General features: G+C 38.6%; 1 protein-coding gene and 1 long non-coding RNA gene across 2 annotated transcripts; one reads left to right on the forward strand and one right to left on the reverse strand.

Annotated features, from left to right (window-relative positions):
* The first annotated feature begins 2,779 nt into the window (after positions 1-2,779).
* LOC104944206 (uncharacterized) lies at positions 2,780-4,990 on the forward strand. Its single transcript, XR_798202.1, has 3 exons — positions 2,780-2,923; positions 3,376-3,477; positions 4,256-4,990. It is a non-coding gene; the product is annotated as an uncharacterized lncRNA (long non-coding RNA).
* herpud2 (HERPUD family member 2) lies at positions 3,402-9,354 on the reverse strand. The gene is made up of 9 exons (XM_010769709.1): positions 9,255-9,354; positions 8,495-8,824; positions 7,236-7,313; positions 6,771-6,884; positions 6,475-6,605; positions 5,723-5,836; positions 5,343-5,630; positions 5,023-5,131; positions 3,402-4,507 (listed from the first exon to the last, which is right to left on the reverse strand). Exons 2-9 carry the CDS (start codon positions 8,639-8,641, stop codon positions 4,340-4,342), a joined length of 1,149 nt encoding a protein of 382 aa, XP_010768011.1. The 5' UTR covers positions 8,642-8,824; positions 9,255-9,354; the 3' UTR covers positions 3,402-4,339.
* Positions 9,355-12,942: the final 3,588 nt, after the last annotated feature.

Consider the following 12,942-nt stretch of genomic DNA (forward strand, 5'->3'; position numbering starts at 1 on the left):
CCCCCCGGGCCCTGAGTCCCACTCCACTCGAGTCTTGGACGTGTGCAGCACATGCACAAATGGCCAATGCAGTAAAAAGAAGGAATTCTGCTGTTACTGCCCGCCGCCGCTCACTGTCCAGGAAGTCTCTCCATCTTGCCATTTGACACGCATTGAAGGATGCCAAAGGAACGGGCCTCACTGGTGAGGATCATGGACTGAAACGTTTTATTTTAGCTCACTATATATTTTAATTTCAATTGTACTGTTATTGTTTTAGCCGATCACAGTACTGTTTATTTTAGCTCATACACCAGGAGTCGCCCTGCTGTTGATTTTCATTTATTTAAGGTTCAATTAAGACCCCACGCAACGACACCAGCTTCAAATCCCATTTGATTAAAGCCATTCAAGTACTGTACGGATTATATTTCATAATTTGTATGGCACTGTAAATAAAACAAACCAAAAGGAGGTACATTCAGATTACTACTCATGTACCACACTACTGCTACGTACGTCTTTGTGGTGTTTTCTCATTGATCCGTCAGTATTGATATTGCTGCTCATAAGTTGGTCAGTTGTTTTCACTGTAAACGTCACTGTTCATAGTGTATGTTTATCTTATAGAAATATTATGTATGTATGTATAATGTGTTCTTTTCATTTGTAACGTCATAGCAAAACCTACTTCAGAGGCCATATGAAGTCTGTACTGTACAGTAAGCACTTTGCCAGTATAGTTTCTTACCTAAAATGGATGTACAAAATAAATGGTCACTCCTCCCACTATATCTATGAAGCTGTTGTTCAAATGTCAGTTAAAACAACTCAGGAATCTTGAATGATTTCTGACTGTGGTCACTAGGCAGTGATAATTACCTGTCCACTGTATTCCTTTCATCGCTGGTATCACAACTATTTTAATAAATGCTGTAAATCATAAAATATAGTAAGTTACAAAGTTAAAAAAGAGAATATCCGTGACCCAGTTAGATTCACCGGTTTTTATACTGTCTGTATTATTGTTTGTTATAGTGTGTGTGTGTGTGTGTGTGGTGTAAAGATAATTTGATATGGTTAGCATTGCAAATTATTTTATGCAAAAATATTTCTACCGTAAGTGTAAAAGAAACTATTATATTCTATGAATTTGTTCTTATTCTGCTATGTGGGGTCCTGTTTTAGCAATAAGTATTCCATACTGTGCAGTGTATGGACTGATGAACCTGGCTGATACGCAGGCAAAGATTACTTTGTGAAATGATTCGTATCATCGTCTGTCTGTGTGTAGCTACAGTGACGATACGGACAATAGCTTACGTGCCTTGTCGAAGCTCTTTATGTGTAAGTCTTGTACTGATAATTTAAGTGTTCAGAACAGATGTACAGGTACTCGCGTGATGGCATACACATGCCAAAGACGGACCATCATTACTTTTCAAGAGTTAACTAGTACACAGCTCATTTTCAGAGGCTTCTGTCTGTCGTAGTATTATCCCACGTCTGTGTGAAAGTCGTAGCCTGAGCCGCTGACTTGAATAATGTAACTGAATTTATCTTCCATTACAAACGTAATGCACTCTTAATACTGTGTGTGTTCTGCTGTCACAGCTCAAGTATCTTCTCACATCCAAAAGCTCTGAAAACAACGCTGAGGTACTGGTTTTTGAATGATCAGTGAATGTTACATTTATTGATCAACATAAAAAATGAAGATGGTGACACACTGCCAAACCTCTATTTTCTAAAGCTCTTACATTTTATTTGGGTCACAAGTACTTCACAAGATGTTTCCCTGCACTTATAGATAATTTGATCTTGAAAATGTGAGTTGTCGATCAGTGGAACACCCACCTACTGTACCAATCATTTCATGTTCATTTTGATGAAAAATAACCTATTTTCACATAGAGATTTTAGCTCAAACAGGTGGATCAACGAAAACATGGAACACTCAGTCATCACTTAGTAAACATACATTAGTACACATCCTGTTGTTGATGACTTTTCCGTCATGACCATTTGGTGCAAAGCAATAAAAGTGAATACATGGTGTTTTCTATTGTCTTCATTTTAAAACCACACATGGGATATGTTATATTATAAATGAGTCTTGAGTGTTTGGCTGTTTAATTTCTCAGGCAGGGATAAATGGACTAGTTCTTTCTTCTCCCGACTCTGCACTCAGATCACACTAAGAAAACATTTTTTTTGTAACTTCCCGCTATACAAGTCATATGTTTCCTTAATGGTTTCAACACTAAAGCAGGACCAATTCATAAGGAAGGCTAATCTATTTTAGCTTATCAAAGATCCATCAGAAAGACATGCCTCAACTATCCTCATGGTATGTTTGAGACTATGGTAAACGTTTATTTTTTAACTAAAATGAACAGAAGTCCTTCATTTGTCCCACAGCTGGGAAATGTACAGTAAGAATAGATAGGCAAGTACACGTTAATAAAGAAAAAGAAAATAACTACACATCCATACAACAATAAGTAGCAGCATTCCAAAAGTAAGCGAACATATAAAGTAATGAGGTGAAGATTTTTATGACAAAAAAATGTATCTTTAATACTTAAATATTGAAAACAATGTGTAATAGTTAAAACGTTTTTGATTGTGTCCTCAAGGGTAAAAGAAAAATGTTGCGAGGTTATTTGTAACAGTTCATGCTTAATACAAAAGGTGGCAGTATAGTTCCATCTTCCACGTTACAGCTGAGGCTACTGGCCCTTTAAAGATTCTGAGTAACCTTGGTTACACTCCCTGGCACACAGGTGTTTTCACTTATTGGACTAATTAGTGCTGCTCTCAGGCCTGTGGGCAGGTAATATTGGGTTCGATTTGACATTTCCTCACTGCTCTTTTAGTTTAGTGATCTTGTTAGGGTGGGGAACTTGCAAGGGACCCTGAGCAGCAGGTCTATTCAGCCGCGGTAAGTGAGAACACTTGTCGTTCTGCAGGGTTTATAAATGTGATTTTACAGATATATGATTAATGCACTTAATTAGTATCAAAGTTGTCAGTCTAGATATGCTGAAGCGTATATTTGAAGGTGAACCTTCATATCAGCAGGTAAGGGCCAGAAAATAAAAGTGGACAATAATTTAAATGACCTAAAGTATTCATGTGTTAAGTGTAATCCATCCTGAATGTAATGTTTGTGTATTGTTGTGCACTGTTTTAGGAGTTGTAGTACCAACCTAATCAGTATGATATCAAATTCTCATTATTAGCATATAATCGAATGTTCTTCCACAGTGGAGCTACACGTTAACTGATTGACTGTAGTCCATTTAACACAATTAAATAGTTGTTTTTATGATGCTTTCTGTGGCGCAGGACAATGATGTCAGTAGTTCTGATGATATGTTCTTTTATTTACAGAGAATCTGGAGACCCAAATGATAACATTACCATGAATGAAGGTTTATTAAACATGATTAGTTCACAACATGTTAACAGCAGCAGCCATTTCACACACTTAAGGTGAGAGCTTTGTCCTACAGGAACTCTGAATCGGGGCAGTAGGACATTTTAAAGTTTCTATGTTCGCTCGGTGCCACATGACTTTAAACCCAACAAACCCCGTCCTGTTGTATTTTCCATTAATAGTGGAATATCCATTCTTCTACTTTACTCAGGCTGTCAGAGAATTAGTGGTTCATGTTTCACTTTAGTAAAAATCACACATCGGCAGTTATCACTCTGAGATACATTTCAACACAGTAAACGATGTGTAAAGACAATTTTATGAACTCTCATTCTAGGATTCCTCATATAAATGATTACAGGCGCTACATGACTCGGGGGTTAATCACTGAAGGCTTAGTGGCCCCCTTTTTAAAATAACATCTCTTATTTAGATAAAACACTGTTACAAAAAATAATTACAAACAAAACTAATCCAACAAATATTGCAGCTTCTTAAAAAAGAAATAAAGACAGATTCAGGTTTGAGGCCTAATGCTGCAATGCTATATATATATATATATATATACTTTAAATGTGCCTGCTGTCATTTAAAAAAAATAATAAAATCTGAAACAAAGCATTGGCGGACACTATTAATTATTTTGACTATGTTCACAAGGCGTCATTAGCAATCCTTGTATAGCAGTTAAACCAAGTTTGTATCTTTTTGAAAGTGAAAAAAACATATGAAGTGACTTTTCTTATTCCAGGTTAAATCAGTCATTTGTCTTTTGGCTCAGTTTTATATGTGGTAAAGATCACTATTGGGGAAACTAACACTTTACTGCAACAGAAACAGTTTCCCTAAGCAGGAGGGAGACTCGTCCTCCTGTGAAGAAACAATGTGTCCTGGTGGAGAACTGTGGCGGCTCGTGGTTCAGTTAGCAGCGTTTGGCGGCCCCTCTGGGATGAGAGACATGAAGAAGGTGATGATGAAGGACCAGGTGGAGGACAGGAAACCCGTGTGTGGGGCGCTGTTCGGATCTTCTGCTGCTTCCTCTCCACTTTCCCCATCATCGTCTGACCCATCGTCCAACACTCCTTCCTATAGTGTAATAGGAGGACAATCGGGTGTTAAACAGTAGCACTAAAATGCACCAGATTATATTTGACTGAGATGAGATTCCATTATGTTAACTTGAGCATTTGCTCACTAATGCAAAGTTACTCCCATGTCTGACCAATTCAGACTCATCGTATGCAGATAAAGTATTTCAGTCAATGTCCATTTTGTACTTTAAAGTAAACCTGTAACCAACATTTAAAGACAAATAAATTCCATTTACTTTCATAACTGTAACATGGATTTGGTGACTTGAAAAAACTGTACTTTTACTTTTGATTGAAAGTGTTCTTTGATACATTTCACATCACATCCGCTGAAGAGTTAAAGCAAAACTCTCCAGCAAAAAATAATATATAATGTATCATATGAAATGCTTGATCATGTTTGATCCTCCAGCGTGACTTCTACATTGGTTTAGGATATTTTAACTGCAGTGATTTGAGTGAGGCATTTCTGATGTTAAAGCTTGAGATGTCTGAGAGATGGTTGGCTACCATCTCCTGAAAGTCTTGGTTCTGTTGCTCTCCCTCCAGATCGTCCTGATTGGCTCCAGGAAGCTGGAGTTCATTCTCCAGGTTGAAGGGAAACCAGCCGGCCTGATGCCTGCAAACGGGGATAAACAACTGACGTTAAACACTTTTTATGTCCTGCCCTAACCTTGAATAACATCAGGTTTTTTGGGCCTAAATGTAGGAACACCAAATTGTATTGACTGTTTTGATGTAGTTCCAGTAAGAAAAAAGCCTCAATGATTATGGGAGATTGATAACACGATATAATATAAACCAGAACTGCAGAATGAGGAAGGACTCACAGGTAGAGCACCAGCATGGCCATCATCACCATGACGAAGCGGCTGAAGGAAGAGTAGAAGTAGACTATACTGAGCAGGATGGCAGCACGTGAAAATGTGTACACCCAGTCCAGCCAATCCCTGTTGAGCTCCTCCTCGTTCAGGATCTCTCCTCCCTGAGCGTTCATCTGGACTTCTGGGTTGCCACGGCGATCTGCCTGAGGACGCTGGCTCAGAGGGTCGGGCTGGTTGGAGTTGGGCGAGGGCTGATCGGGTCTGAGGTGTTGAGAGGAGGCCGCCAGGTACTGACTGCGGGGAGACAAATAAGAAATAAAGTTGGCTGTAATGCTTTTTATTTCTGCCTGGAGGGGTAAAACATCCAGAAACATGAAGCAACTTACTAGTGCATGTAGTATTGTCGGGCGTACAGCTGCTGCCACCACATTAGTGTCATGGGGTTGTAATAAGCAGGCATGTTGGTGGGGGGGGTGGACTCAGGGGAGTATTGATTCCAGCTGGAAATAAGGGACATTGCATTAGAACAACACATTTATTTGACCTGCAACACACATCATAACTTAACATGAACCACCATTGTAAAGAGACTAGGATAAATGGAAAATCTGTCTTTTTCCAACAAACTTCTCTGATAAATGTAATTCAGTTGCAGCTAAAGCCTATTTCCAGGTTTCATTCAGCACTTTTTTTGTATATGTCACTTTAAATGAAAATCAAGACTAATCTCACATGCAATCATTCCGCTATCTGAATCTGCATGACGTTAAAACAAGAGGCCTTTGACAATTTGTCCCAGACATTTTTTAAATAAAAAAATTGATTGAAGATAATTTTAGCAATTTAGGGCTTATTTTGGGATAAATTAGTTTAAGGCCTCTTCAGATTATTTTTATGGATTTTCAAACAGTTTCTGTAATAAAGAACACTTCACTTTATTAATTTGTGGAAGTGATGGCTTTTTGGCTTTTCCTAGTCATTGGTGTTTTTTATGTTAATGTCATTTGCCTTGCTCGAGTTATATTTGGCACCTAAATCATCTTGAATTATCTTCTTAAAGGTTTATTTTTATGTTCTTTTTTGAGTCAGCTTACTAAACTACAATTTACCTCTGCACTGCAGCAGTCCAAAAACTAACCTGTGCATAAATTGAGGATACATCTGGTGGTAGGGGAAGGGTCCAGCTCTCTGTGTGAGTCCATCGCTACTCTCTCCTGTAGACGACTGGCTCTGCTGACCAATGGGAGGACTGGCAGAGTTTTGAAGGGGCTGTAACCATAAAAAAGAACGTTTAAGGTTCATGTATGAAGAAAGGCGAGTGTTGTTTTCAAACCTCAAGGAGATACAGATGACAGCAGTGAGCCGGATGATGAAAGCAAATGCACCGATGATGAAATTAGTGAGAAAGGTGTGAGGAGTGTGTGGCGGACCCACCGTGGGACCGGCCGGGCTCTCCTGAGGCTTGTTACCGCGGCTACGGAGGGGCTTCGGAGAGCTGGGAGGAGTTCGTGATGCGCACACCAGATGGAGCATATGATACTCATCCTGCTGCAGAAGTGAACACAGGTAATTATAAAAATGTGAACAAGAATTGCACTTTCAAAAGAAAAGAAAACAATTGAACTATAAGGGTGTAAATAAATGTGTCTAGTTTCAAATATGTGTGTGTGGGGGTCAGGTCAGGGCTCTGTTTTTTAGGCCTTACTCGTGGCTCTGTCATGTTAAAGCAGGAACCTTCTCCAAACTGCTGCCACAAAGCTGGGAGAATGTTTTTGTCTGAAATCTCATTGTGTCAGTAAGATTTAAAGCAGCTCGCTCAAACCATGAGAGTTTGACAGAGGTGAGCTTTAGTATTATTAAACTAGAATAAAAATAATATTCAGCACGGAGAGAACCTACCTTTCTGAGCACATCTTTTAAGGTAAAGTGATCCAAAAGCAGCTTTCCAGAATACACCAACCTCTGGTCTTTGGAGCTCTAGAAATCCAGAATGATAAGGACAATGGGTTCACAGGAGATTAAAGAATACATTTTACCCTTCATGAACTATTGTAGTTCAAACTGCAATCTCTGAAAAGTAGACCACGACATCAAATGCATAAGGAGGATGAGATTATAGTAGCTGGTTAAATAAGTGGTTTTAAAGGTGGATTAACCTCGCAGTGCAACAAGGTCAGTGTGTCCTTTTAAAGCCTGCATCCAATGGACAGGGCGACCATTCAGGAATTAACATCTAAATCTAAAATGCAACAGATACCCTTTTATCTTGGGTTCAAGATGCTTCATTGTTAAATATTCCACAGGTAATGTCCGCCTATTTACACTAACAAAAGGGAAGCCATTACAGAGATTATTCCACCTCTTTACAATGAAGCAGTTTGCCTTGTTTGTTTACCATGAGTGCGTCAGACGAGCCCCAGGCAGAGGAAAGGAGCACAGTGAGATTAGCAGCACAACAAAGAAGGAATCTAAACCCTTTCCTCTCATTGTGACGTCAAATCTACAGAATCCAAAAGGCCTTTTCAGGCCCCATGACACTGGAAACCGAACCTCTTAACAATTCAGAGAATAAATAAGGTGAATGTCTGCTGCATTTTCATGATAATAAAGTGAGTCATTTAAACCGCAGAGGATGGAGTCTGAAAATGTTGGATAAGCCCTGCACTGAAATAGAGTTATATTCCCAATACCTGATAAATCCACAACTATTTCTAAGGTAAACCGTAAATCTGACATTCAATAAAATAATATATTTCATTAAATCTGTTATGTGCAACATTAAAATGGAAGAAAATATATGGCAAGTAAAAAAGGGCAAACTAAAGCACATTTTTTTCAAGACAAGCAATAAAAAACCCAGATAAAGAGGAGAAAGGGATCAGGGCAATATTGGTTACCTTAGAGCAGCGTGTATGGTGGTGCAACAATGTTTGATCTCATCTTTCACATCTCACTTCTTGGGTTCAAATTCGACAAACATCATTTACACCATAGCATGAAGGGAATCAGCTGACTGTGCATACCAAGTGACTATATTGTATAAGTGAACAGTTTTGGTCCGGCTGGGAAACATTTTTACACGTTTATGTCACCAGTTTCTCCTGTGTTTCTGTTTTTTGTTCATGTTTTCATCTCCTGACAGGGGCAACAATACTCACCGGTTTGCTCGGGTAAACATCTGACAGGTGTGCCTTGAGTTTCTCCACAGTCCAGTTCTGGTAACAGTTGATGGTCTGGTCAACATACTTCTGGTTGGGTGCTTTGATGACAAGGATAACAGGACTGTCGACAACACCTTGATCCATGACTCAAAACCATTTGTCTCCAATTTAAAACAAAAAGGATCTGGATACAGTCCTCCCAATAGTGTACTTCTTAGTATGTGGTATCTGACATCGTCATGTGCTTTAAGGTTATTGTAAAGCTTGATGTTGCTAATCTGCCAAGTTGTTTTCTGTAATTGTGTTCAAACGGTACACAGCTGAGACCTAAAGAGAGGAAGGTAAATATATTAGTGATTCCAATGACATATTAGTAAGATCATGTAAAACAGACCGTTTATTAGACTGACAGGCAAGGAGAAATGTGGTTTTGCATATAACGATGTAATTATTTGATTAATGTTACTGGTTTTAATGCGGAACATATATGGACAGACACAGCTACACTGTCACACAGGCTCGTTCATCCGTACAGAGACATAACGGCAGTAAATGGATAACATAACACTGTTAGCCCTGGTTAGGGGTATTTAACTGGCTTTGCTAACGTTAGCCTCAGTGGGTTCTCTGCTGCTAATGTCAATCAACTCTAGCCATAAAGTTGTTAGCTAGCATACTTAGCTAGCCGAATTTAACCGATCTAGTTTGATTAGTATATTTGTTTAAAATAGAGGAGTGACATGTGATGTTTGCTTACCTCATTACCCCCAGTGACCGAAGAGCCCTCCTGTTACTCAGCCCTGAAGCTGCTGGGGGCTGTCCTCATCTTCTTCGGTCAGTTCAGGGTGTTGTCGACATTCAGTGGTAGTGATGCATTACCGCCCCCCATTGGGGGACGAGTGAGCTACAACAGCGACTTGATTAAATCCACTGAGTATAATAATACGAGCATACTTTTGGAGCAGTGGTGTAAACTATAAAGTAAGTGAGATTTACTTTTCTGAAATTGACTATTCTGCATAATAAGTCCTTTTATTTTTGGTACTTTACATATATTTTGATACGAATACTGTTCTACTTTTACTTGAATAACATTTTTGATGCAGGACATTTTATTGTAACAGAGTATTCCTACACTCTGGTACTTCTACTTTTACTTAAGTACAACATCTTAGTACTTTTTCCACCTCTGTGAATGAGTTTTATCTTTTTCAATAATGCAAAATAAAGTTCTATTCTGTAAGGGGCTAACCAAGAAAGCTACAGTTCAGAGAGTGTTTTGGAGCCAGATTATATTAAATCATATTTGATTTATAAAGAGTTGGGATGGTAATGCCGAAAAATATGTTGCCCGTTCCGGTATTGTGTATAATAGGTTGTTGTGCAGATGTAGAGATGTTCTCTCCAAAAGATTTTCTCTCCCAGAATGTTTTTGTTCAATGTTATAAAATATTTAAAATTAAAAATACGTCTTGAAATAATTCCTCAAACTGGGATCAATACAATGCCTAATCTCATTTTATGTAATCTAATATAATCTAATATACTTAAAAGGTGATGGAATTCATATTGTTATACAGTTGATTTTATTTCATTTATTTTATTTCCTTCATATACTTACTTAAAAGAGATTGCATGCATATGCGCGTCATACAAGCACTCCAGTACTCAACAACAACAAAAAGTACATACTCTCCAGTCCTGACTAAACTAAGTGCTCAGTTGTCTTGGTGCATTTTACAGTGGGTTCATTTCAACATTCAGAATTGAAATGATTGACATTTGAACTGGCTAAATATGAAGTATAGTAATGTAATTTTTGAAATTCCTCTCGCCTATTTGGTCTGGTGGGAGGCAGGGTTTAGCTTCCACCTACCAGGCCACACCTGAACTAATTTAAGGCCTGAGTCAGCCCTGCTCAGTCTCTCCTTTGTCTGAAGCAGCATGCTGATTCACATGTGTTCTCCTCACCAGCTGACTGTTTGATGCATTCTTTGAGTAAGTCGTTAATATGTGTTATAGTTATTGATAGCTTTGTTTATGCTTACCATGCTAAAGCAACATTTTGTTTGATTGAACCCTAGTGTTATGTTCTTCCTGATTGCTATTTTTGTGTTTATACTCTAGCCATAAAATCATCTTTAACTGTGATCGTCAACCACTCTTGTGACGAAAATAAATGGTTAAACGGCTCTCATCTCTGGTCCTCCTCATACTTTGACTGGTATGCCAAGGCAGAAGCACTTAAGGTAACTCTCAAACCCAGCCAAATACATTCAAGTTTTACAGTAATTGTTAGTTCTGCAATACACGAGATATTTATTTTTTATGGAAAATGTTTATAAGGATTTTATTCATTCTGTCTAAGGTTCTGTTCTGGGAGCGGGGTACTTATTTTAGCAGAGACGGCCTCCACCCCAGTTCACAGGGCACCAGTGCTCTGTCTGCAAACATTTTTCATGCTGTTTACACTGCTAAACGCACATTAAATTGAATTGAATTGACATTAAACTGACACTTGCCATCTCGCTCTCTGTCGCCACCCACCGACCAGAGACTTCTATGCCAGTGCAGCTCCCCATTTCTGTTCTTCTGTTGACCAAAACATATTGCTAGACCGACTAGAAAACTGGTTGGGAGTTCCGGCTACAATTTAGCATTGGTTTGGATCCTACTTAAAGGACAGAAAAAAAGTTTTCTCTGTTGGGGAAATATTTTCCAAGGTCCATAACTTTGACCCAGTTTATCACAGTCTCTATAGGCAACTACACATCGGCGTTGACAAACATGACGTGGGGTTCCTCAAGGCTCCATCTTAGGACCTTTTGCTTTTTAATATCTATATGCTACCACTGGCTCAAATAATAAAAAACGACCTAAGTTATCATAGCTATGTAGATGACACCCACATTTAGGCTATATAACAATTTCACCAGGAGACTATTCTCTAATTACAACACTGAGTAAGTGCATTGAGCACGTCAATGACTGGATGAGTAAGAACTTTCTCCAATTACACAAAAACAAAACTGAGTATTGTTTTTGGAGCAAAGGCGGAACAAATAAAAGTAATCGCAGAGCTTCAGTCGGCAGACTTTAAAACAACAAATAAAGCAAGAAATCTAGGTGTAGTGATGGACTCAGACCTGAATTTACAGTCACATAACAACAATGACTAAATCAGCCTACTATCACCTAAAGAACATATCTAGGATTAAAAGACTAATGTCACAGCAGGATTTGGAAGAACTTTCAGCAGACTTGATTACTGTAATGGTGTCTTTACAGGTCTCACTAAAAAATCCAGCTGCAGCTGATTCAGAATGCCGCTGCTCGAATACTTTACACTGGCTTCCAGTCTATCAAATAATTGATTATAGAGTACTGCTGCTGGTTTTTAAAGCACCGAATGGTTTAGGACCAAATTATATTAACGATCTCCTGCATATGAACCATCCAGGTCTGGTCTCTGTTCCAAGAGTAAGAACTAAACATGGAGAAGCAGCGTTTAGCTATTATGCCCCGACTATCTGGAACAAACTCCCTCATTTCATTTCAAACCTTTATTTATCCAGATTGTCCCTTGAGATCATAGATCTCTTTTTCAAGGGAGACCTCCAGCAATTAGGTTCCACATAAAACAACATAATAGAGGATATCATACAACATATTTACAAGCTACATTTACATACTTATCAACATTTACAAATACCCATAGTTTCAAAGAGCATTTCACTTAGACTTGCTTTAAAAACATTCAGAGGAATAAAATTGCTCAGTTTCAATTGTAGCTGTAGACGGTTCCAAGCAAGTGGCGCCGCGCACATAAAAGCTGTCTTACCTAAGATAGTCCTTGCGCTTGGCACATCTAACAATACTACATGTGACGATAAGACAGCTTTTATGTGCGCGGCGCCACTTGCTTGGAACCGTCTACAGCTAAAATTGAAACTGAGCAATTTTATTCCTCTGAATGTTTTTAAAGCAAGTCTATTCCTCTGAATGTTTTAAAGCAAGTCTAAGTAAAACATTCAGAGGAATAGACTTGCTTTAAAAACATTCAGAGGAATAAAATTGCTCAGTTTCAATTTTAGCTGTAGACGGTTCCANAATACACTGACACTAACAAGACACAGGTGAGGGGGAGCAATTAAACACAGGTGAGGGGGGGAGGAGACAACCCAGGGCCCCAGGTGCACACAATCATTAGCCACAGACATTCAACATATTATTTGCACCCTGATTACACTCAACCACTGTCATCCTTATACCAGCATCCAGACGACATTTCAATAAATACGGTTTAATCAGTTAAAAAAAATACTAATTCAATACTTCGTATAAATTATGTGCAAATACCAATACAATGTTAACTGTCCTGTGCAATCACGCTAATAAAGTGCAATATCACTTGGCCCAAAGCCGTCAGTCCATAGTGACGAAGT

Source organism: Notothenia coriiceps, unplaced genomic scaffold (genome assembly GCF_000735185.1).
Source record: "Notothenia coriiceps isolate Sejong01 unplaced genomic scaffold, NC01 NC01_scaffold00007681, whole genome shotgun sequence".
NCBI lineage: Eukaryota > Metazoa > Chordata > Actinopteri > Perciformes > Nototheniidae > Notothenia > Notothenia coriiceps.

Excerpts from the sequence above, each read along its gene's own strand:
- herpud2 (XM_010769709.1), bottom strand. The coding sequence starts at position 8,641 with ATGGATCAAGGTGTTGTCGACAGTCCTGTTATCCTTGTCATCAAAGCA. Across the intron at positions 5,631-5,722 it reads CGACAATACTACATGCACTA|TCAGTACCTGGCGGCCTCCT; the intron begins GTAAGTTGCTTC and ends GTCTCCCCGCAG. Across the intron at positions 5,132-5,342 it reads GCCATGCTGGTGCTCTACCT|GCATCAGGCCGGCTGGTTTC; the intron begins GTGAGTCCTTCC and ends CCCCGTTTGCAG.